General features: G+C 57.2%; 7 protein-coding genes across 7 annotated transcripts; 2 read left to right on the top strand and 5 right to left on the bottom strand.

Annotated features, from left to right (window-relative positions):
- Positions 1-3,407: 3,407 nt before the first annotated feature.
- On the top strand, positions 3,408-4,496 carry IPP1 (Inorganic pyrophosphatase; the record flags this gene model as incomplete). The annotated part of the gene is made up of 4 exons (XM_066779562.1): positions 3,408-3,611; positions 3,685-3,804; positions 3,869-4,296; positions 4,355-4,496. 4 exons carry the CDS (start codon positions 3,408-3,410, stop codon positions 4,494-4,496), a joined length of 894 nt encoding a protein of 297 aa, XP_066630366.1.
- A 229-nt stretch (positions 4,497-4,725) lies between these two features.
- On the bottom strand, positions 4,726-5,154 carry MRPL44 (mitochondrial 54S ribosomal protein mL53; the record flags this gene model as incomplete). The annotated part of the gene is made up of 2 exons (XM_066779561.1): positions 4,726-4,838; positions 4,974-5,154. The coding sequence occupies 2 exons, from the start codon at positions 5,152-5,154 to the stop codon at positions 4,726-4,728; spliced, it is 294 nt and encodes a 97-aa protein (XP_066630365.1).
- A 391-nt stretch (positions 5,155-5,545) lies between these two features.
- SEC20 (Protein transport protein sec20) lies at positions 5,546-6,883 on the top strand (the record flags this gene model as incomplete). The annotated part of the gene is made up of 2 exons (XM_066779560.1): positions 5,546-5,880; positions 5,941-6,883. 2 exons carry the CDS (start codon positions 5,546-5,548, stop codon positions 6,881-6,883), a joined length of 1,278 nt encoding a protein of 425 aa, XP_066630364.1.
- A 1,208-nt stretch (positions 6,884-8,091) lies between these two features.
- SLS55_008145 (uncharacterized protein) lies at positions 8,092-8,502 on the bottom strand (the record flags this gene model as incomplete). Its single annotated transcript, XM_066779559.1, has 1 exon — positions 8,092-8,502. The coding sequence occupies one exon, from the start codon at positions 8,500-8,502 to the stop codon at positions 8,092-8,094; it is 411 nt and encodes a 136-aa protein (XP_066630363.1).
- A 1,099-nt stretch (positions 8,503-9,601) lies between these two features.
- SLS55_008144 (uncharacterized protein) lies at positions 9,602-10,789 on the bottom strand (the record flags this gene model as incomplete). The annotated part of the gene is made up of 2 exons (XM_066779558.1): positions 9,602-10,404; positions 10,441-10,789. 2 exons carry the CDS (start codon positions 10,787-10,789, stop codon positions 9,602-9,604), a joined length of 1,152 nt encoding a protein of 383 aa, XP_066630362.1.
- Positions 10,790-14,857: 4,068 nt separating this feature from the next.
- SLS55_008143 (uncharacterized protein) lies at positions 14,858-18,597 on the bottom strand (the record flags this gene model as incomplete). Its single annotated transcript, XM_066779557.1, has 2 exons — positions 14,858-15,090; positions 15,144-18,597. The coding sequence occupies 2 exons, from the start codon at positions 18,595-18,597 to the stop codon at positions 14,858-14,860; spliced, it is 3,687 nt and encodes a 1,228-aa protein (XP_066630361.1).
- A 1,643-nt stretch (positions 18,598-20,240) lies between these two features.
- Positions 20,241-21,798, bottom strand: SLS55_008142 (uncharacterized protein; the record flags this gene model as incomplete). The annotated part of the gene is made up of 2 exons (XM_066779556.1): positions 20,241-21,359; positions 21,793-21,798. The coding sequence occupies 2 exons, from the start codon at positions 21,796-21,798 to the stop codon at positions 20,241-20,243; spliced, it is 1,125 nt and encodes a 374-aa protein (XP_066630360.1).
- Between the last annotated feature and the right edge of the window lie 221 nt (positions 21,799-22,019).

Raw genomic sequence — 22,019 nt, 5'->3', positions numbered from 1 at the left:
CCTGTGCAACGCGAGCCCCGCGCCTGACTGGCCCTCCGCAGCTGCCAGGTGCATGCTCCGCCAGGCCGACGTCCGCCGTGTGTCTTCAACGACGTTCCTGTGCGTGGCCGCGAGCTTCGTCTGGGTGGGAAGCCACTGCTCATCGTGGACGCGGCAGCCCGCCACCACCGCGCCCGCAGCAGGCACGGTGCCGGGCCTGCGGACGCCCTTAGACTGAGTGATTAATTGACATGGTTGATGCAGCAACAACAGCGTTGAGATATGATCTGTTCTCTGCACCGCACCGCATACGCCGGTAGGCCCCTCTGTCTTTCCATAGCACACACTACTTGGTCGCGCCTTCCAGGAAACACCAGCTCCTGCGTCCAACCCACTCTGTCCATCTGCCCCCCTGTGGCCAATCGCACCCGTATCCTTCAGCCTCTTCCTGCGCCCTCAGTCCTCCCTCTGCCTGCCACCGGCAGTCGCTGTCACATCGCCCGAGCGTGCTGCTATACCCAACCTGAGCCGCTGTTACACGACGCATCGCTGCCAGTGGAGTCTCCGCCTGGCTCCCGCGTCATGTCCCTCCCAGCTACATACTAGCCTCGACCATCGCGCTCCACCCCATGCTGTACAACTTCTCCAGCACGGCCTTCAGAGAGTCGGTGAACGGGTCCTGCCGGCTTGCAGTCCGCTGCTGGCTGGACCGCGTCCATCAGCAGCTGCAGCAGTAGCCAGCCACCGCCGCACATGGACGTCCGCAGGTGGCTAGAAGAGACGAAGACCCCGGGCCCTCCTGCGTCGTTGGGCTTACCGGCAGGTCAGCACGCAAGGGAAGGCGCTCCTCGAGACGCGGCTAAACAGTCATCCCCCACCAGACGCAAGTCCAAGCGGCCACAGAAGCACATCTCTTCGGACAGCTCGCTGCTCGGTCCAGATCGGCCCAATGGCCACCCCCAGCCGGTGACGCAGAAGCGGCGGAACGGAGATCGCGCGCGGCAGCACATTGCATCGGATAAAGCGGCTAGTTGCTGTTCTTCTGAGCTTTCCGGGTCGGCTGATCGCTGCGAATCCGAGCTGTACGCTCGCAGGCCCCGCCGCAAGACGCGTCCCGAGATATATGAGCCAAAAGTAGGCAAGAAGCGCAGCAGACGGAACCGTGGGAGCAAGAAGGACCGACACGCACCAACGAGAGAGAAAGATCGCCAACAAACCAGGGCCAGGCCGCCAGATCTGGCGCATACATTGCATGCCAAGAATGTGGCTCAGGACCGATTGACGGTAAGACAGCTTGCATACTCCGCAAATTGTTTGCGACTGACGCAGCCGGTGGTCGGCTATAGCTGAAGCCAAGTGAGAGCCTTGGGTTGTTCAAGAAGGGGCGCGCATCATCGCCTGTCAAAGGACGTGGACGTGAGCCTACCTACCTCGCAGCCTTTTGTGTTCCCACCTTGCCCTCCTAACCTCGAAAGTAGTGCCGGACCTGGTCTTCTCTGAGATGCGTTTCTTGCAGAAGCGGAACGAGCCCGTGGATAGTCGACCAGCAGACGAAGTCTCAAAGAAGCGCAAAAAGAAAGACATCGGTGTGGGGCAAGAGGACGAGATATCGACCTATTTTGCCGTCCAACGTGCTGCGCTTGCAGAAAACGACGTCAACATCCCAACTCTGAAGCGGTCGGAGCGCCTTCCGAGAATCAAAATACGCAAACCTCACGATCATATTTCATCTCCCATCGAGCCGACTCCTGTTGAGGCGCCAGCTGTCTTGCCAAAGAAACCATACCTGGGCTTTGGAGCACGTCATGTGGGGTCCACATACACTTCGACTGCGACCACCTACACACATTGGTCGGAGTCAGGTCGGCATAACAGTGTAGCGGCATCGCAAAGATCCCCAGTACGTTCTGTACCGTCGCAAGTGGGGGCTGAGGATTGGAATGGCATCCAGGACTGCTCTTCAAACGCTGCAGCCAAATTCAACCACGACCGGATGCATCTGGATGCTCCTAGCACCGTGCCGCAGGAATTTGCACTACCACACACGGCCCTGCCCAGAACCAATGTCGGAAGTCGTCATGGCGTCTTCCAGGAAGAAGCGCAAGATAGTCCAGGCTATCAAGTAAACGTGGTGCAAACCGAAAGCCCGATACCTCCGTCGTCTCACAAGCATAGGGCCGACAAGCACCGTCAAGAGGTCACGAACGTATCACCTCGGCAGGTAGTGTTACAGCGAAAAGGCCATACTACGGGAACTGACGTCAATAAGCAGCGAGGCAGGTATCCGAACCATGCACAAACGAACAACCAAGCCCAGCATGCAGCTTCGCGAGGGGCCGGTGTCCGCGATGTCCACAGTATTGGGAATGCAGTGACGGCGCAAGATGCAATTGAGGCCACTTCTGATGCAACCAGATCCCGAGCCCTTCAAAGATCGTCGTCACCACTTGGCAAGCTACTGCGCCAGTGTGATGATGCCTGCCATGATCCGACCGTGGCGCATGCCCTGTCTGTAAGGAGACAATCTGATAAGATTGATGTCGAAAGGCATGTATACTCTCCAAGCCAAGTAAAAGCGCACCGTACAGCGGTGCCACCCCGCCAGGCTAGAGGAAGAATGACGGAGAAAGGTCCGATGGGGTATCAGATGCAAGCACAAGATGCTGCAGCTACGTATGACTACTATGATCCAGGCTGCATCGCCGGTGAGGATGTGCATATGCCAGAGATAGCAGGAGATGCGATGGACAGCGTGGAGTATGAGTATATGGATGATGCTGCAGATATTTATCTGTTCCGAAATCGGAGCGTGGGGGCATTGGACGGGCAAGTCTGCCTTGACGCAGATGACGACTACGGCGGATCTGTGTGCGACCTTGGACGAGGCGGCGGACAGCATAGTGGACAACACGGTGCTGAAGACGAAGATGGAGGGGGATTGGCAAGGTTTTGGCGTCCACATAAGCTGTATTAGAGACGAAAACATTCCGTCCGCCCGCTGCACGGCCCCCTCGTCTAGGCGAAACCACGGCGGAGGCCAAGCGGAGTCGGCGGGAGACGGCCAAGCACGTTGCCAATGTGCCATCGCTTTCCCGACGCAGAGCCTCGGTCGTCGACCAACAGAAGACTAGCAGATCTGCCACTCTAGGCCCCTGACGTGACGTGCTGGCTGTATGAGCGGCGTGCAGCACTCGTGCAGGCGGACTGCGACCCTCGCGGGCAAATTATTCCTTGCGACCGACCTTGGCTGTTCGCGGACTGCCTCGCGCAGACCGCCCGCCCTGACGTTCGTCACGCTGGCTCCTCCTAATAATCCACGCAAGTCGGCCGCCTCCCGCTACCCCACCACCCTCGACAAAATTCAATCTCGCACGCAGCAGGTAGCGGGACACTTCACCCCCTCAACCATCCCATCGTCAGCATCCACCATGGCCTCCGTTTCCGCCAACGCTCCCAAGGAGTTCACGGCCCGCAAGATCGGCGCCCCAAACACCCTCGAGCACCGCGTCTACATCGAGAAGGACGGCGTCCCGGTCTCGCCCTTCCACGATGTCCCTCTGTATGCCAATGAGCAGCAGACCGTCCTCAACATGATCGTTGAGGTCCCTCGCTGGACCAATGCGAAGATGGAGGTGAGCGCTCTCGCCGTCGATGCCGACAACCCCGCCGCCGAAGTGGCCACGCTGACCCGTTGCCCCTATCCAGATCTCCAAGGAGGAGACCCTCAACCCCATCAAGCAGGACACCAAGAAGGGCAAGCTCCGTTTCGTCCGCAACTGCTTCCCCCACAAGGGTTACCTCTGGAACTACGGTGCCTTCCCCCAGGTGAGCCCCGCATCGCTGTCGAGCGACCCCGCCATCGAGCCACAACACTGACAGCCGACCCCAGACCTGGGAGGACCCCAACGTCATCCACCCCGAGACCAAGGCCAAGGGTGACAACGACCCGCTCGACGTTTGCGAGATTGGTGAGCTCGTCGCCAGGCCTGGTGAGATCAAGCAGGTCAAGGTCCTCGGTGTCATGGCCCTGCTCGACGAGGAGGAGACCGATTGGAAGATCATCGTCATTGACATCAACGACCCGCTCGCCCCCAAGCTCAACGATATTGAGGACGTCGAGCGCCACCTGCCCGGTCTTCTGAGGGCCACCAACGAGTGGTTCCGTATCTACAAGATCCCCGACGGCAAGCCCGAGAACCAGTTCGCTTTCTCTGGCGAGTGCAAGAACAGGAAGTACGCCACCGACATTGTCCGTGAGTGCGCCGAGGCGTGGGAGCGCCTGATCTCCGGCAAGACCCCTAGGGGAGAGGTTTCTCTGTAAGTTCCTGAGCATGTTCTGCTTGCCTTATCCATGGACTGACGGAAGCCTCTGTAGCACCAACACCACCCTTGGCTCGTCGCCCGACCGTGTCGACCCCTCGACCATCAACATCCCCGCGGGCGACAACCAGTACCCCGCCCCCATCGATCCCAGCATTGACAAGTGGTTCTTCATCTCTGGTGCCCCCACCCAGTAGATAATCTGTGTCAAAGCTCTAGGCGCGTAACAACGCCTGGAGCACCGGTCCGGACAGTAGAAGTTGGAACACTTTACATAGCTGGCGTGGAGATCGTATAGACAAAAGAACAATGAAACTCAAATGTGAAGAATATCAATGAACCTTCACGACCCATGAAAGGCGCCCCAGTGATATAACTCCGTGAAATGCAATGGCCCGAAATATTAAATGTGAATCTTTGACATGGCTATCCCGACAGCTCCTCCTGTCTTGCGAGCAAGCGCGAATGCCTGTTTACTTCCTCCTCAACTTCCCTAATCTTCAGCTTCTCCAGGTCAAGCTTCATTTCCTTCCCATCCTCTGCAAAGAAACATGGTGTCAGTATTCTGGTCTTGGACATAATCTGCGACAGCTGGCCCCTGCACATTTCTTGAAGACGTCCGACGCAACCGTAGCCCTTATCCTTCCCCGCTCCTGGGCGGATTTGTGACTTACTAAACTTCAACTCTAGTGTTGTCGGCTCTTTGCTAAGCCTCGGCAGCATCTTTGCGTTGATCTTCATCCCATCCGCGCGGGCGTTGGGAGGCAGCAGCGCGAGGAAGTTGCGAGCGGTCTTCGCATTGCGCACGAATGGGTTGAACTTGGTGTTCACCTCGGTCAGGAAGCGGGTGATCATGGTGGACGGCGGTATGCGGCACTCGCTGTTGGGATGGGGGCGGGTCGAATGCGGAGGTCGGGAGGGTGGTAAAGAGGTGCGGGCAGCGACGCTGTTTGTGCTTCGGGGTGAGAAAAAAGCAATTGAGCTTGTCGGAATGGACGACGTACGAGTGGAGGGGTTCCAGCGGGTCGGACAGCAAGAGCTCACGGCAGGCGCGCGTACTACTCTCGCCTTGCGCTCTGGAAATTGTCGGCGCGCCGGAGTTCTTCGGCGGGACTTGGCGCAACGGGCAGGCAGCGTGTGTGTGCACAAGCGGCCACGACATCGGGTAGCTCTGATGACATCGGTTCGCTGTAGCCCATGCTAGCAACGGCATCTTTCCCTGATCGCCCACCGTGGCCTTGTCACAATGACAACCGCGACCTCCTCGCTCACAACGCGCCTCGCGGGCCTGTCTGACCAGAACAAACAGACCGTCCAGCTCATCCACCGCCTCGCGAAGCTCCAGTTTCAGCCCGGTTCCACTCCCCTCGACGGCGAAGAGGGCGACGTCCGCGTCGAGCTTAGCTCCGAGATCCACGATAGCTTAAAACTCCAAGAAGAAGAGCTCGAGTTGCTCAGGCAAGAGGCCGAGGAGCTCACTACTGGTGGTGCGCTGGGCAGCAAGAAGAAAGACAGCGAAAAGGAGCGCGAAAAGAGTAGATTGACCATCCAGGTTGCACGGCTGGGCGAAGACCTAAAGCAGTAAGTGTTGGACTACTTGTGGGGCATTACTGGGGCAGGTGCTGACGTTCGGGTTCTCAGAGCACGAAGCCAGTTCCGAAAAGCCCAATTACAAGCCAAACGCAACGCCGAGGCTGCAAAGCAGAAGGAGCGCCAACTGCTCTTTGCCGGTATCCAAGAAGGCAACACCACACCCACCGCAGGCAAGCGTCGCGGCGGCACCGAGAAGCTCACGCAGGACGAAATCATCGCCAACGCCTCGGGCGACGTGACTGCTGCTCTGAGACGTACACACCAGTTGATGACCTCGGAGCTGTCACGCTCCCGATTTGCCCAAGAAACACTCGACCAGTCGACCGCTGCTCTCGCAGAGCTCGGTGAGAAATATACAGACCTCAGCACGCTTCTAGCAAACTCGAAGACTCTCGTCAACTCCCTGCTCAGATCGCAGAAGAGCGATACTTGGTACCTCGAGACCACCCTCTACATTCTCCTTACCACAATCTGCTGGCTTCTTTTCCGAAGACTACTCTACGGGCCTCTTTGGTGGTTCGCCTGGCTTCCTCTCAAGTTCGCCTACAAATTCCTCTTCTCCATCCTCGCAACGATCGGTCTAGCCGGCGGCGCAGCATCCACCCAAGCCCTCTCGTCACAGGTGGCAACGGCATCTTCATCTTCTCTTATCGTTCAGCCTAGCGCATCCAACAAAGCACATCCCAGAATGTCTGACCAGCCGAACCACAACATCCCCGCTGGCGCGGGCGGAGCGGGGGTCAAGCGCGGTGACCCTCAGCAGCAGCAGGATCCCAGTCAGGCGGGAAGCATGTCCCAGCAGGTTGGGCAGATGGCGGAGCAGGCGTCGAAGCAGCAGGAGGACGACGTGCCAAGGAGAGGCGACGGTGAGCCCTTGGTGGAGTCGGACAAGCCTCGGAACCCGAAGAAGAGGATGTGGGATGAGGGCGTGGAAAGGGCCAAGTACGAGGCGCAGCAACAGGAGGAGCAGAGGCAAAGGGATGAGTTGTAATGGTCGTGTAGAGATATCGATTGCACTTTCCGATGATGCAGAGATGGTATATGAAAGTTCTCACGTGGCTCACTCGCGTTCAAGTCATTCTATTTCAAATTCCGTTGCTCTCCTTCCATAAACGCCCAGGAAACCAAGCTTACGATCAATTAGCGGTATATGATTTGGTTAAGCAGCAAACATATTTTAACATATTGGGGGCGTGGCGCAATGGTAGCGGTAAGTTCCTTCGATGCCTCGTTTTCATCAATATCTTATTCTAAACCCCTTCATAGCGTCAGATTCCAGAACCATATCCTGGAGTATCCTGAAGGCTGTGCGTTCAAATCGCACCGCCCTCATCTTCTTTTTTGCTTTCTCATAGCTCGGTGGGGCGTAAGATGCGGCTGCCGCCATTGTTTTACCATTCGGTGCGTGGGCTGCTTTGTCCGAGAGACCACGGACCACCTCTGGCTTTTTCTTTGCCCGTTTTCTCTCTCTATCTCTCTCCAGTCGAGCAGGGTGAGATGCAAGCTTTGGAAAGACACGTCCCGCAGCTTACTGCCACAAGATCCTTGCATGCATGAAGAAGCCGAAGGAGGACGGACTTGTGCATATGCAAGTCATACTCCTTCCTGACTGTTGCGCGTCTCGGGGCGACGCTCCGACTGAGGACGCGCAATTGCGTAACGGAGCGGCGTGCCACTTGCAACCTTGGATGTCTTACACGGCTTAGGCTTACCGTTACACAGTCACGAATGTCTCCTTCTTTAAGGAAGAAAACCTGCATGTTCAAGTAGCTTTCGACTCCACAACCAAAAGATTCGGGCCGACACCAAGATGACCGTTCAGTATAGGATATGAGGAAGGCGAGGACATGAGAGGTCATCTCAAAGTGTGCATATATTTGTAGGCTTCGAGAATGGCCAGTTTGCATATTGCTAAACGTCAAAGATCATTCCTGAGAGCCGGAAAGCTCCAAAGCCGCAGTTTTCCGGCGCAAGCTTGCTTAGATCGAAATCAACGTGTCCTGTATCTCTGAAGCCAGACGCGAGGAACAACGGACGAGCTTGGGGCTCAGCGCCGACAAACACTGGCAGGCCTTTTTCTTTCCCTTTTTGAAGGGCCAGCTTGACCAGGCCTGACCCGATTCCCTGCCTGCGGCTGGATGGCTTGACATACATGTGCGTTAAGACTGTTGGGATGAGCTAACAGTTCTCGAAACGGAATTAAAGGAAGCAGCGGAACCTACCCAAGTGCTCGATCCCTTCCACTGCTTCTCTGAGTTGGGCAGTGGCCTTGATGACCCGGTGAAAGATATCGGGTACCATGCCTTCCGGAACTTTCTGCTGCTCCTTGTCGTCTTCATCCGCAGGCAGCTTGTACGACACGACCAGATGTGCAACGATTTCCCGCGTGGCATCGTCAACCACCTTGAACATCTCGGAGCTCGGATTCCGAAACGCAGTCTCGATGGTGCGCGTACACTGCGCCGATTGAGCGGCTTCATTGGGCCAGTCTTCGTAGAGGAAGCGATTGATGGCAAGCGGTAGCTTTGAGGCGCGCAAGAAATCGGCGACGGTGGGTAGATCGGATTGAGAGACGGGAAGGATGGAATGGCTTGAAAATGTGACAGACATTGTTTCTTTCTTGTGGCGAAGGAAACTCTCTTCATTGTAGGAGGTGGTAGTCTCCGTATGGCGAGGATGATATACTGTTGTTCATTCAGGCAGCCAGATTCGGCTTCAGTGATGCCAAGGCCTCGACGTGTAAGCCCTTACGCGTTCCAACCAGGCAGCTATGTACAAGGGATAATGTAAGACTTCAACTTGGGCCATAGCCTAACCGGTCATCTCAGCGAGTCTGGCTCCGGTATCACAGTGGGTCAACCGAGCAACTATTCGATCTCATCAAGACTCAGTGATGACGGAGAGAGAGGATGAGTGTCTCATATGCGCTCGCTCAGTCGTCTCTCCAAATGCCGACAGCAAAGTTCATGGCTTGGCCAGGCTACTGCAGGCCATGTCCCATTGAGATAAGACCATCCTTTGAGTTTGCACTGCCCCGGTTTCCCTTCGCATCCACTGGCAGTCAACAGGCAGTCAACTTGCATTGATAAAACAAACGGTCAACATCAACAGTCACGTACGACCATAGGTCGCAGAATATAGGGCTTCCCGTCCGCTCAGCCGTACTCAAGCTGCGAACCGGCCGATTAGTACTCAAGTGGGTGACCATTGGGGAATCCCGGCTGTTGTACGTTTTGTACTTTTTCTTTTGGCTCGTTGTGTGGGCCCATTAGTCCGTGCCCACGGCGCACACTCGGGAATCTGAACTCGGTTACGCTTTCGTCTTCTCTTCCAAAGAGAAGTGAAGCGTCTTCGAGGTATCTTGAATTGCGGCGAAGTGAGCAGAGTATACAAGTTGAGCTGAGTTGTCGCTGCTGTTGGAGACTGCATTTTCCTCTTCTCACGTTTTTGAGCTTGACTCCCAGTATTCGATGTTACCGGGCTTCTTCCGGTAGGTGTTCTCTTTTGCTAAAAGATTTGGAGCATCGCCGATGGGACGGACGACATCAGGGGATGGATGAAAATGCTCAAACTTTGTGATAAATTACCCGATTCCAAGGGGACGGCCACATGGTTTTCTTGGAGGTTCAAGTTTATATATTAAGCACTCTTCATATCAGTATATACATTTCACCAAATGCCAGACGTAATTTCACAACTCTTCTACCTTTTACTCGCTCGCCTTCGCCAGACAGTCCGGCTTGCTAGGGTTCCTCAACCGACCCACAGAGAGGTCTCTCTGCCTGGCAACGGCCATGACCCGCTCCGGATAGTTGCTGATGATGGCATCGACACCGTCGTCGAGAAGCTTGCTGATGGTGACTTCGTAATCGACGGTCCACGGGATCACCTTCATGCCGAGCTCGTGCGCCTCGTCGACCACGTCTTTGGTGGTGAAGGGTGTGTAGCCGGGGGAGTTGACCGTTAGGTTCGAGGGGAAGCCGTGCACAGGGCTCACCACGCTCGAACCGATGGCGGCGGCAGCGGCAACCCAGTCTCCGTCATAGTCGTCGAGGTTGAGGCCGCCGAGCCAGGGGTAGGTCCCGTTGGCATCGGGGACGACGGTGGTGTCGTCAAGGAGGGCGACTATGGGAACGGTCGGGTAGCGGTCGTGGATCCGGACGAGGGTGCGCCAGTCGAAGCTTTGGATAGTGGTGCGCTCGAGCAGGGCGTGCTTCTGGAGAAGGGGGATCAGGTCGAGGTACTTCTCGACGGGCCAGGTCTGCTCGGGTGTGGTGGGGTCGAGCTTGGTCTCGAGGTTGATGGTCACGCCGTCGTCGCCATAGCAATTGACCAGCTCCAGGACTTCCTCCAGGGTGGCGATCTTGGTGCCGGGGTGCGTCTCCTGTTGGGGGTGGTCGTCCAGCTGGAGATCACAGTCCAGACTCTTGACTTGGGCCAGGGTCAAGTTGTTGATGAAGTCGCCCACGTAGTCGCCGGTGCATTTGGAGGGGTAGATGTAGTGCTTTGTTCCTGTCAGCACCCGGCCGGCCAGCAAGACCAACTAACTCACATCGTGCCAGACCACGGGGACTCCGTCTTTGGTGAACAGCGTGTCCATCTCCAAGGTATCGGAACCGATTTCCTGCAACAATTTAACACCATGGCTCTTCTCGACTGGTTGGCGGCGGTACCAAGGCATAGGCGAACGCCTGCCGAAACGAGTTAGCGTCCATCCCTCAGCACCTTTCCCCGTTTTGCTCACCCAGTAAGACTCTTCGGTTCTCAACCCCAGGCCTCCGCGATGTGCCTGCACGTCAATGCGGCCCTTCAAGTCGCCGGCCGGGATGGGATAGGCTGCGGCATTGGCGACGAGGGCGGCGATGCCGAGGGCGAGGGCGAAGGAGGAAGCGACCATGGTCGGCCAAGGCGAACGAGCGCAGGGTATTGAGGGCAGCTGCGGCGGCCCGACCTGCTCTACTCTCTCCATTTATACACACGACGACCATGACAATGCTTATCGCTTGCCTTGCCGTCATCCGTCAACGCCGCCTAACGCATCACTCATCCTGCAGCTTGTGCATATTGTTGGCTCAACCGGATTACCCTGCCTGGTCTCGCCAAGCCCCTTGGCGAGGTGCCTATCTTGAACCGGCGAGTAAGGTGGCTCGCCTTGATCTCGTGCCTGCCCTGACGTACTCTGCTCACTCGTACCTGCTTCCGATCCTGATTCCGGAGTTGCTGCTAGGTCCGAGGGATGATTGTACCGGGAATTGGACATCTTTGTTTGTTTTAGCCGGCGAGATACGTCTTACGGACTCAATGCGCTGACGGATCCTGCGGCTTCGTTAACAAGACTTGTGCGGACACGTGCGCTGACATGATCATGCGCTTTCGTTGTACTCCCATTTTGGATCGGATCTATTGCACATGGATCTGTGAGCTGCTTGCAAATTTTCCTAGGGGGATGGCAGCGGTATTTGAAACCGACCGGCGGGAAAATATCAGCTGAGACGGCCTTCCAGAGCGCAATAGCGGCAATGCCGTTGGCGGCGTTGTCGTCGGCGTCTTTCGGCATGCGTGCGGCATCGTCGGCATCGTCTCGCCGCTCTGGCCGCCGCACTGCAATAGCTTCGCCTGGGGAATTGGTAATGGTGGTGAGATGTCGGGCAGCTACGGGCCTTTGCTGCCATGTATTTATATACTTGCCGTTGCGACTTCACTTATACATCCAACAACAGACATACATCTCTTCCGAGCCAAACTCACCGGAAACCGCCAACTTCAACAGCAACATCCTCCAACACAACCAAAACCAGAAGCTCCACGGAATAACTATTTCCATTCCAACATACCCCTTGGCCGGCGCTCCACAAAACCACCGCCAAATCCAAACAACACCGCCCACAACAATGTCGACAACAACCCTCCCCCGCACCCGCGCCCTCCTCACCACCTTTCGCCACGCCATCAAAAACGCCCTCCCCAAGGAGTCCCACCCGGTCGGCCGCGTGCCCACCACTACCGCCCCCTATAAGTCCGACTGGCGCCGCGCCTGGTACCGCATGGGACTGGCCGCGACCCTGTACGTGCCGCTGGCGGGAAGCGTCATGTTCTGGCCGTTCGCCGTGCGCACACTGGCTATGCCGGGCGGGTTCGGGCACGCGTATGGGTGGGGGAGGACGAAGGCTTGGTGGGAGGAGGAGGACCAGTGATTGGAAGAATGGGTAGGAAGCATGAGGGAGGTGAAGGAAGAAGAGAGATTGTTGAGAGGGTGACGGAGAAGAAGATAGTGAAAGAGAAAGAGAAAGAGATGTGGAGTTGGGGGGGCTTTCTATCTATCGTTTCATTTCCTTGTCTTTTTTTTTTTCTTTTTTGGGACAACCTTCATGTTTTCGGGATTATAGAGATAGGAAATTAGTACAGACGTCGGAGGGACGCTAAACGAAGAACAGTAAATCAGCAGCCGTTTGAGAAAAGGCAAAATCGACATCTTATCCCAGTTCATAACAATCGTCAAGCAAACACACATAGTAAAGCATGCAAATCGACAATTCTCAGCCCTCGACACTCCACGATCTCCGGACACATCTTGAGCCGCGCTACTCTCCCTTTCGCCCGGTCCCCATCCCGCAAATCAACCAACTCGGGGTTTCCTATGACACCGGACCACTTAGACTCCGACCTCAACTCCTTGCCCCTACGTATCAGAAAAAAACCCGGAGTAACGTCAAACAACCACCACCATCCCTCACTCTCTCATATCATACAGCCGCCTCGACCTTCTTGTCGTCGATAGCCGGGCTTAAAAGGCCAGCGGCGGCGAAGTCCTCGACCGAAGGGCCCTGTGGTATGTCGACTAGAACTGCTGGGTCGCTTTTGCGCGACTGCAGCAGGGCTGCGCGGTTCTGTGATGGGGGGAAGTGTAAGGAAGAGATGCGGCTTTTGGTCACAGAATCGTAGCAAGTGAAGGGATTTGGGAGAAAAAGAAAAGGGGAGAAAGTTGAGACGCGTGCTGCATAAAATGTGCAAGCCGCTTACAAGAGAAGTCACCGGCAGCAATACCACGTGCTCACCACAGAATAGGGTATAAGAGGGGAAAACAGAACAGAACAGAAAAGAAAACGCGAACAAACTCACCTCGGGCGGCCCGCTCAACCCAAACTCCTCCAACACCTCGCCCTCTCTCGCCAAATGATCCGGGCTGCTGCCGCACCTCGGCGGCCGCTCATCACCGGCGCCGTCGTCGTCCACCTCCTCTCGTTTCCTCGCAGCGGTCGAAATGCCACCCGCCGCCGACAAAGCGCTGCCGCCGACGATCCGCTGCTTCGACTGATCGGGCGACGTGGGCGTGCCGTCGATCTCAACGGGCGCACCGGCGTTGATGGCGGGCGTCGACGTGTCGAGGTGCGGGACGACGGAGCCGCGTACGAAGCGCGACGGCTCGGGCGCGGCCGGGCGATTGTCGGCGACGGTGGCGGGGGTGGGCGTGGTGGTCATGCCGGTGTTGTTGTTGCTGTGGAAAATGGTCTGACGAGCTCGGGAGAGGGCGGGATGCTAGAAGAATTCGAAGACGAACTGGAGCGCGAAACGTGTGGCGGCAACGAGTGCAGCGGTGGTGTGGATTGCGAGTGCAAAAAGGTAGCGGGGGTGCGCAGATGACGATAGCAAAAAACAGGTGATGGGAGGAAGTGGATGGTGCCGGGAGGGAGTGAGCAGAAGCAGGCAGGCGTTTCAGGGCGCAGGACACGAGAGCAACAAGGCTGAATCGGTGCCTCAAGTCCTCAGTCCGGTCAAAGCCAAAACCTCCACGTGCTGATGGTCGGATTTCGAGACTTCAGATCGTCGCCGTTCGTATATGATTGCGGGCGGGAGCGTGTGAGCGGGGATCGACGGAGGTGGCGGCAGCGTGCGCCTGCGCTATTGTTATTTATATACAGCTATTGTATCCACCCGCCCGCTCAGCTGGGCGAGGAGAACACGAGCAGGCAGGCACAAGGCGGCGACACACGCAGCCCGAGGCGGAGGCGTCAGGCCTGTGCTACTGCCTGCACGCCGCTTCTTTGATGCAAAGGCAATCGCAGAATGGACTGGTGAGGGCTGCGTCGGCGGGCTCGGCCGGCTGGGCGAGACGAGACGAGACAGACTCAACCTGGCCTGGCCTGGCCTGGCCTGGTCGCCCTCTCCACGACGATACACGCGAGCGTGGCTGAGCAACAATTCGTCCGTCTCAGCTGTGACATGTAAGCATCCGTCACCGAGGCAGGTCTAGCCGTGGCCTACGCCGCGCTCTCCACCCCTCCACTGCGAAAATAGTAGCCGCGCAAGCGCTCGATAACAACGGTATTTTCTCTATCAACCTGGCTGCCGGAGTCTTCTGCTCCAGCGTGACAATTGCTACCCGTTGCATCTCGGCGACCTCCTCCGCCTGGTCGCACCATCGACCATCCACTCCCCCTCCTACCACCAATCTGCCCCGATGAAGAAAGATATTGCGGCGAAAAAGCAAAAAGACTAGAAGCAACCAAATCGATGCCGATGCCTCGCGAAGAGAACCGGCCGTGAATGCAAGATAAAAAGGAAAATCCCAGCAAACTAAAGTACACATTAAATGTCGGCGGTTTGGTGGTATCATGAACAAGCCCAGGGGAGAGGTCCGCCAACAGACCTCAATCCCGTGCCCCATCAACGCTAAGCGAAATCGACCAAAGGAGATTGTGAGTGCACTGTTGGAGAGGGCGAAAAGCAGGAAGCAAAAGTGCAGGTGAAAAAGGGCATGAGAACAGGCAGCGCTTGCATAGATGCAACGCATGAAGCACGCTTCGCGTGTGAATCGTATGCCAGCAGAATGATCGACAAGAACAGAAGAAAAGGTGAAGAAAAGGAAATCCCGAAATACGCCGGATGCGCCGTGCCGAGGAGCCCGCTCGCTTTTGTACATTCGCTCATTAGAAGTCCCAGAAATCCATCGGTCAGCCGCTCGCTCTCAGAGCCTCTCCGGCGCCCCCGGGTTGTCGAGGTTACCGAGGATGTGCTCCGGCGGGATGCGATTTATGTTGGCGTTCTTGTCTCCCATCTGTCCAGTCGGCGCCGGCACGTAACCTTCACGCGCCCTGCGGATGCGTTCGGCCGCGATACCAGCCACGACAAGCAGCATGATTAGCGCGAGCGAAATGGCGAGCGCAATGAGCACCACCAAACCGAGCGCAAGATGACCACCTGGAAACACGTCAGTTACACACTCGTCTACGTTACGCATGTCAGCAACTCACCACTTGTCCGGAAGACGTTTTGGGGCTTCTCAACGAAGACTTGCGAGAGACTACCTTGGCCGTTGCTGGCCGTAGTAGAGAGGATGAAGGGCTGGAAGTCGGTGCCGTTGAACGTGACCGCTGACGCGTTCCCGAATCCGGGCACGTTAAGCTCGCCCAGCACCATGAGAATCTTGTCCTTGTCCAGGTTGTCGTTCGAGTCGTGGTCCTCGTTGATGGAGAAAACCTGGAGGCCGCGGACAACAGAGCCTTCGCCGAGACCTTCCCCAACCGACACCCAGTCGTCGGCACCGGTACCCGTGAGCATGACGAACGCGGAGCCATTAGAGGCTGTGCCCGCAACCCAGAACTGTGTTCCATCGCTGTTGGCTGCTGTGATCGCGTCAACAGGCCCAGGAACCTGCTCAGACCCAGGAAGAGTCTTGAATGATGAGTCCTTGACAGTGTAAGTGACGAGCGATGTGCTATTGTCATCAGCGGTAAGGTCGCCGCCAAGCAGGAGCTCGTTCTGTGTGACCCAGAGCATGGTCGAAACCGATCCCGACAGCCCATTGCCAGGGCTGACCCACTGGCCACGGTCGGTGGCGTAGACACAGAGAGCAGGGCAGGTGAAAGCACCAGCCGAGTCAAACTCTCCACCAACAAAGACATCGCCAGAATCAGGCCGGGGAGCGATGGCGTTGACCGAGACTTGCCCGCTGGTGCGGTCGAGGGCCTGGGGCTGAGTGCTGGAGAAATCGGCATTGGCAAGGCTGTAAGAGAAGAGCCCATTGAGCTCCGTGTCACTAGCATTGCCAGTGAATCTACCACCAACCCATAGAGTCGAGTCCGAATCCTGAGTAGCAAGGGTGACAATCGTAGCGGTAGCGTCTAACTGGTTGCTAAGGCCGGTGACCTGGTCTGAGTTGGATGTGTTAACGAAAAGAAGGTTGTTGAACTCGGAACCGTTTGCGCCGGAAACCGAGAAATGACCCCCAATGACGGTGATGTTGAGGCTGTTCTGTTCGTAGACCAAACCAGTGACCACACCCGTAACGCTCTGAGAACTTGTCGAGCGCTTGGTAAGATTTGAAGAGGCCGACTCGGCCTCAGGCTGAATCTGGATGGGGTAGCGTTGCAGGCCAAGCTGTTCCGCGCTGATCAGGCCAACAGCGCCACTCGCTTCCAAAGCCTGAGACGCGACAGCTCCTGCAAACAAGGGGTCGGAATCCGGGACTTCCGTCCAAGCATTGAGCTGACCCGAAACCGCGATAGCCTGCACATCCAGATTGCGAACCCAGTTTCCTCTCGAGGGAGACCAGAGCGCTATGCCTTCAACAGGGAAAGTCGCGTTTTCTCCAAAAGCCTGAACGGCGGTAATGTCGCCGCTCAGTGCAAGGACGAACTCTGGAGTATCGTTCGTCAAGTTGAGGCTGAGGGGAATGATCTGAGCAACACTGCCATTGACACCGGCACCCAGGGGAGTCCAGGTATTGTCGGACGTCGAGTACAATGCGACACCGTTCAGTCCATCCACAGTGGTTTCGGCAGTGTTCGAGAAGTTGCCACCAACAAACAGGTCCGTGCCGTTGAGGTACAGAGCGCGGACCTCGGAGTTGAGGCCACGGTCTGCAAGGCTGACAGTTGTGTTATCTTTGATGGCGAAAATGTGACTGATATTACTGCTGCTGAAGTTGCCGCCAATCCACATCGTATTGTCGTCGGCTACCATGGCATTGATACCCGCAGAGTCGCTAAGTTGGGAACCAGCAGTGTCGACAACAGAGGCCGAGAAATCGTCGCTGACAGTATCAAGGCTGGGGTCGTATTCATAGAGGCCATTGAGGCCGCCAGACGAGGAGCTCATGAGTTCGAAGCGCACACGCTGGGCGACAATGTTGAGGGGCCCTTGTTGGCCGTCGGCAGGCGTAAGTTCGATGAATGGGCGGAATGAATCGGAGATCGCGTCTACGTAGCCATAATAGACCGTGTCGTACTTGTCGTAGTAGTTCGTCTGAAACAAGGTCGTTGAGATTGGCGCGCCTGCAGTCGTGGTGCCATTGGTCATAGTCCCTGTGATGTTGACCTGCCCACGAGTCTCGCAAGTATTGTCTTGTTTACATCCGGGAGTATACAGGCGTACGGTGTAATTGCCCGACTGCTTGACGTTAGGCTTGAAAACCACAGAAGCTGAACTGCTGTCGACGGTCTCTCCGCTTGTGAAGTTCGCGCTGAGCCACTGCGAGCTGCTAGAGTGTGATGCCTCGACTTCCCAGGGGCCGGTTTGCGTGGCAGTGGCGGACGTGTTGGTGCTTTCACAGGTGGGGTGGTTGAAGTCGTTGATGGCAAAAGAGTAGATGTCGTCTTGGTACAACTCGATGCCAGCCAGACCAGCACCGTCGCCGTACCACTCCGAAATATCGATGCGGAAGGCGTTCATGCCAACTTGGTTGACAAAGTGGAAGTCCTGGTGCGTAGTGTTACCTTGCGGAAGGGGGCAGCGAGCATCACACGTGATGTTGTTTCCATCGGAATCGGTGTGGGTGAGGTTCATGATACCGCCATCCGGCAGAGCAGTGAAGCGCCAGGTCCTCGTTCCACGGCCATCCTCGTTGGTGTTGTACAGGCGTAGCTTGGTGGGCTGGAATCCAAATTGAAATTCGGCCTTCCAGAATCCAGGCGAAGCGTCCTCCAACAAGAAAGCATTGCCAGATCCACCCTGTCCTGACTTGCAGAGGATATTCCTGGGGTCACTAAATCCACTCTGCGACGAGGCAGCCTGGGAAGTAATGTTGCCAGCTCCCAAGGGAATAATCTGCTGGTCCTTCTGCTTCGGGGTAGTACTGTTTCCAAGTCCATCAAACGATCCTCCGAAAATGATGTGGCCATCGGAATTCTTGACAATAGAAGAAACGGGCCCGTTGAAACCGGCAAAAGGAAGGTTCGTCCAGCCGTCTACCCATGCAAGAGCGTTCGTGGAGTTCGCCGCAGAGAAAGAGCCACCGACGTACACGGTTCCGGAATCGGAGTCGCAGTACAGACTCTTGACGCTGCCGGTTAGTCCCTCTAAAGGCGTGATGTCAGACGTGTTGGGGTTGAAAAGCGCGATGCCCTGCGTCTCAACGCCGCCTAAGCTAGTGAAGTTTCCTCCGATGACAATGCCGGTCAAAGATCCATCCTTTACGAACGGGCACATGGCCTGGATGTTCGCATCACCCACGGCGAGGTTGGCGAAGGCGCCGTTCGGGAAGCGCGATAGGATTGCCTGACTGCCATTCGTGAGATAGGTGTTTTGCTCTTGGCCTACCCACTCGTAGAGGGAGAGGGCGTCGAAATTGCCCGCAAGCGCGACGCGGCCAAGCTCGGAAATGTCGATGTTCGGCGAATCGACGGGTTCGAAGGAGACGGCGCGGGTGGTGGGGGCGCCGATCAGGGCGGCAGAGAGGAGGGCGGCTGCAAGCCTACCGGCCGACATGACCGGCGATGAGGAAGACGCCCTCATTGCCTGAGCCGGCGGCGACCGGGGGGAGGAAGAGCAGTGCGGAGGGCGGCGGTGTCGTGGCTGTGGAGAAGTCGGAGAGGGAGTTCAGTGTTGACGAGAGCACGACATGCCGGGGCGGACAAGCTGGTCGTAAGGTACCCGGGGCGCAAACGGAGGCGATGAAGCAGACGGGGCGGCGACGAATGGGAAGCGGCGCGCAGGGTCGGAAACAAGGCGGGCCCGGGACGGAGGCGCAGGGGAAGGGCTGGTGTGCGACGTGGCGCTGGTAACGAGTGACTGTGGGTGAGAAAGTTCGAGACGCAGGAAAAACCAAAAGAGAGCGACAGGCGACGGACGTGCGAGTCGGTCGTGGAGACGTGAAGGATGAAGATGGAGTTCAACGGGATCTCCTCTGCAGCGTGCAGAGTCAGCGGCGCGCTGGGGGCCTTCGCAAAACAGCCTGAGACGCTCGCGCCAAGCCCACGTTAGATGAGCTCCTGAGCGGCCTGAGCCACGACCGACGCGACGCGGCCGGCTCGACGACCCACTTCGCGTCCGCACAGAGGCGCCCGTGCAGGTGCACGGGGCGGCTGGCCCTGACAGGTCCGCTAGCCGGTGATACGCCGCCTGCTGCATCATCGCCCGAGCGGGAGTCACACCCAGCGCCTGCCGCCAGCGCCAACGCCAACGCGACCGTTGGATCGCGCCGCAAGGGGCCGCCCGCCGTGCTGCTCCACGCTCGACTCTCCACGCTACACCTACATGTGCACTCTATCCCGACCTCGCTGTGCGCCCGCCCTATTCGCACTGTACCAAGCGCACGCCGCTCCTCAGCTCGTGTGCGCGGACCTTCCGGCCGGATGCGTTCATTTCGCCGTCAGGGCCTGGCCATCCCTGGGTCAGCCAATAACCGCCCCCAGACCCGCTGCCGCCGCCGCGGCTGCCGGCATCCTCTGCGCCGCAGCTGGCTTCCCGTGAACTTCTGGCCGCTGCTGCATGCAATTCGCACATACAGGAGATCGCGCCTGCGACCGGCCATCAGCCACCGGGGAAGCTTTGCCTCAGGCAGCCTATGATTGGCGATCTGCAGTTTGCCGATCTGGAAGGTTCGCACATGCCGACTCCACCATCTGCACTGTGGAGCCGCCTCTCCCAAACCGCCTTTTTGCAGCATGGTGCCTGCGTTGTTTAGCCCAAATGCCCCCAAGCGGTGAAGCGCCAAGGCCATGTCTGGACGATGCCGCGGTAACAGAGACACGTTGTACGACGTGTGCAACTCCAGCCTGTCTTGGAGCATTGCCATGGCAGAGCCGCCAGCCTCCTGTACCTCCGACGGGATGCTCGTCAATAGTGTCGGCGGCAAAGCAGTGTGAAAAGGGAATCAATCCATACTATCTAATGATTCTGACGGCAACTAGCTGTCCCACATCTGGTGGTTGTGAACCAATCCTCTGGAGAGACTCATTTCTAGCAGCATGTCGATAAACACAGCATCCGCGTGCAGGGTACCACAGTCTCAGAGGCGCATGCGCTGCGCGATCGAGCAAGGAGCGCCACGCTTTCCCGTCCAACCCACCCAGCCATTCTCGTGAAATCATTACCGGCATTGCGTCGTAGCAGCATGCTCGCCGCTTGGTCTAGATGTCGTTGTAGCCCAGGAATCTCTTCTGGAGATGTTTGTCCGCCACCGCCCACGTCCATGCGCGCCCTGCCTCTCCGCACCAGAGCGCCGAAGGATCGTCGGACTTTTCCATCATACCGTCCTTGTCCATCTGCTTGATCTCATGGCCCGTGGTGAAGGTGAGGAAATGCTCAAATTCGGGGTCCTCAAGTGTGAGCGCGTTGCCGGAGATACCATGACACAGGCATGGCTCCTTTGTCAAGAGACCACGCTCGAGAATGCATTCTTGGCCACGCCGAATGGCCCTATCGATACGATCCTGCATCTTGGGGAAATACTGCCTGATCGACTGGATAGATGCAACCACACCAGCGGCGCCGTGACAGAACTGCACGAGCCGGTCTTTGCCGGGTGGGATGGAGGACGGCCAGTTGCCGCTATCGTACTGATAGCTGAGAACAGCGCCCAGGTCGGCTTCCAACTTGGGTGCCATGGCGGGGTCGGTGAGCACGATCTGCGTGATGATGCCAATTGTGCCATGGACCGCACCGAGATAGGCCTTTCCGTGCCACTTCCACGGCCGCGGAGAGTCCATGATCGCATCGATGACTTCATCCGTGGTGTCGTCAATGAGCTCTTTGGTATCAACGTCATCCTCGAAGGAAGCCCTCACCAGGCGCAAGAGGTAGAGGTATCCCGCACGACCGTAGAGCCATTCATTTCCAGCATCCTCATCGACAGTCACGGCAGCGTAGTTGCAGAGCTCCTTTGCCATATCCGCGTCCTTTGCAGAAGCGGCGCCTAGGGCGAGAAGAGCCATGATGTCGTCGGTGACACCGCACTTTTTGACCGAAGGTCCGGGATAATTCTTCATGTGCTTCTGAGCAAGCTCAAGATAGGCGGCGGACCAGGAGCCGAGCGGGTAGTCGCCGATGGTCATTTCCGGGTAGAGCTGCTGCAAGCGGAAGAAGAGAAAGGACACGCTGATTGGACCATAATAGAGACCGCCGCCGGGCGGGATCTGGTCGGGCGGGTAATCGTTGACCAGGCGCACTAGCGAGGCTGTGAGCTGCTTGTAGGGGTCTCTCCGGGAGAGAGGCTGGTCATTGCGGAAGTAGCGCGGGAGCGCCTTTGGCTGCGCGGCTGTCGCCATGGAGGCTGTGGAGTTTGTGATTGAAGTGTGCTTCCAAATCAAGGGTTTGATTGCCGTTGTGAAGCTTCAAGGGATGCCGATCGGAATATCAGGCGTAGAGGCTTGGGAGGAGGTAGGTGCTCAGCCGGGCCAGAGTTGCCGTAGAGCGAGTGACGTAATGGGGCGGGTGAGTGCCTGCGACAAGCGCTCCCTTGCTGATGCTGGCAAACGTATGAGCCGGTCTCAGCGAGGGATAGAAATGCTCACAGAGTGAGAATCAGGACTGACGATGAGGGGTTGAGGGGGATTAAAGTGGACTCGGCTGTCTTCCGAGAGGGTTGGAGGTTGTCGTAAGTTGGGCCGCGGCCCTGTGACGGGATTCTGATGATCCCGCCCCGCGACTTGTTTCGAGCCTGAAGCCTAACCACCCAGCCACTTTCATCGTCACCCTTTGCAATTAGCACCCTGGCTCGCGGAACATCATTCCACCAACGCCGCGCTGCCGTCCATTTTCCAATTACGCTCCTCGAACTACACACTGGAACCAGAGCTCATAACTTCCAGTGACACAATCTTGTATCAAGAGCACGCCTGACTTTACAGAATCCATTTTCGGGTTTGCGAATGCATGATTTTAGCAACATTCCGACCAGCTGACAGATG

The sequence above is a fragment of the Diplodia seriata genome (assembly GCF_021436955.1).
Source record: "Diplodia seriata strain FDS-637 chromosome Unknown scaffold_8, whole genome shotgun sequence".
Lineage (NCBI taxonomy): Eukaryota > Fungi > Ascomycota > Dothideomycetes > Botryosphaeriales > Botryosphaeriaceae > Diplodia > Diplodia seriata.
Note: the sequence above shows the minus strand (reverse complement) of the source record. Positions and strands in the feature narration are given on the sequence as shown.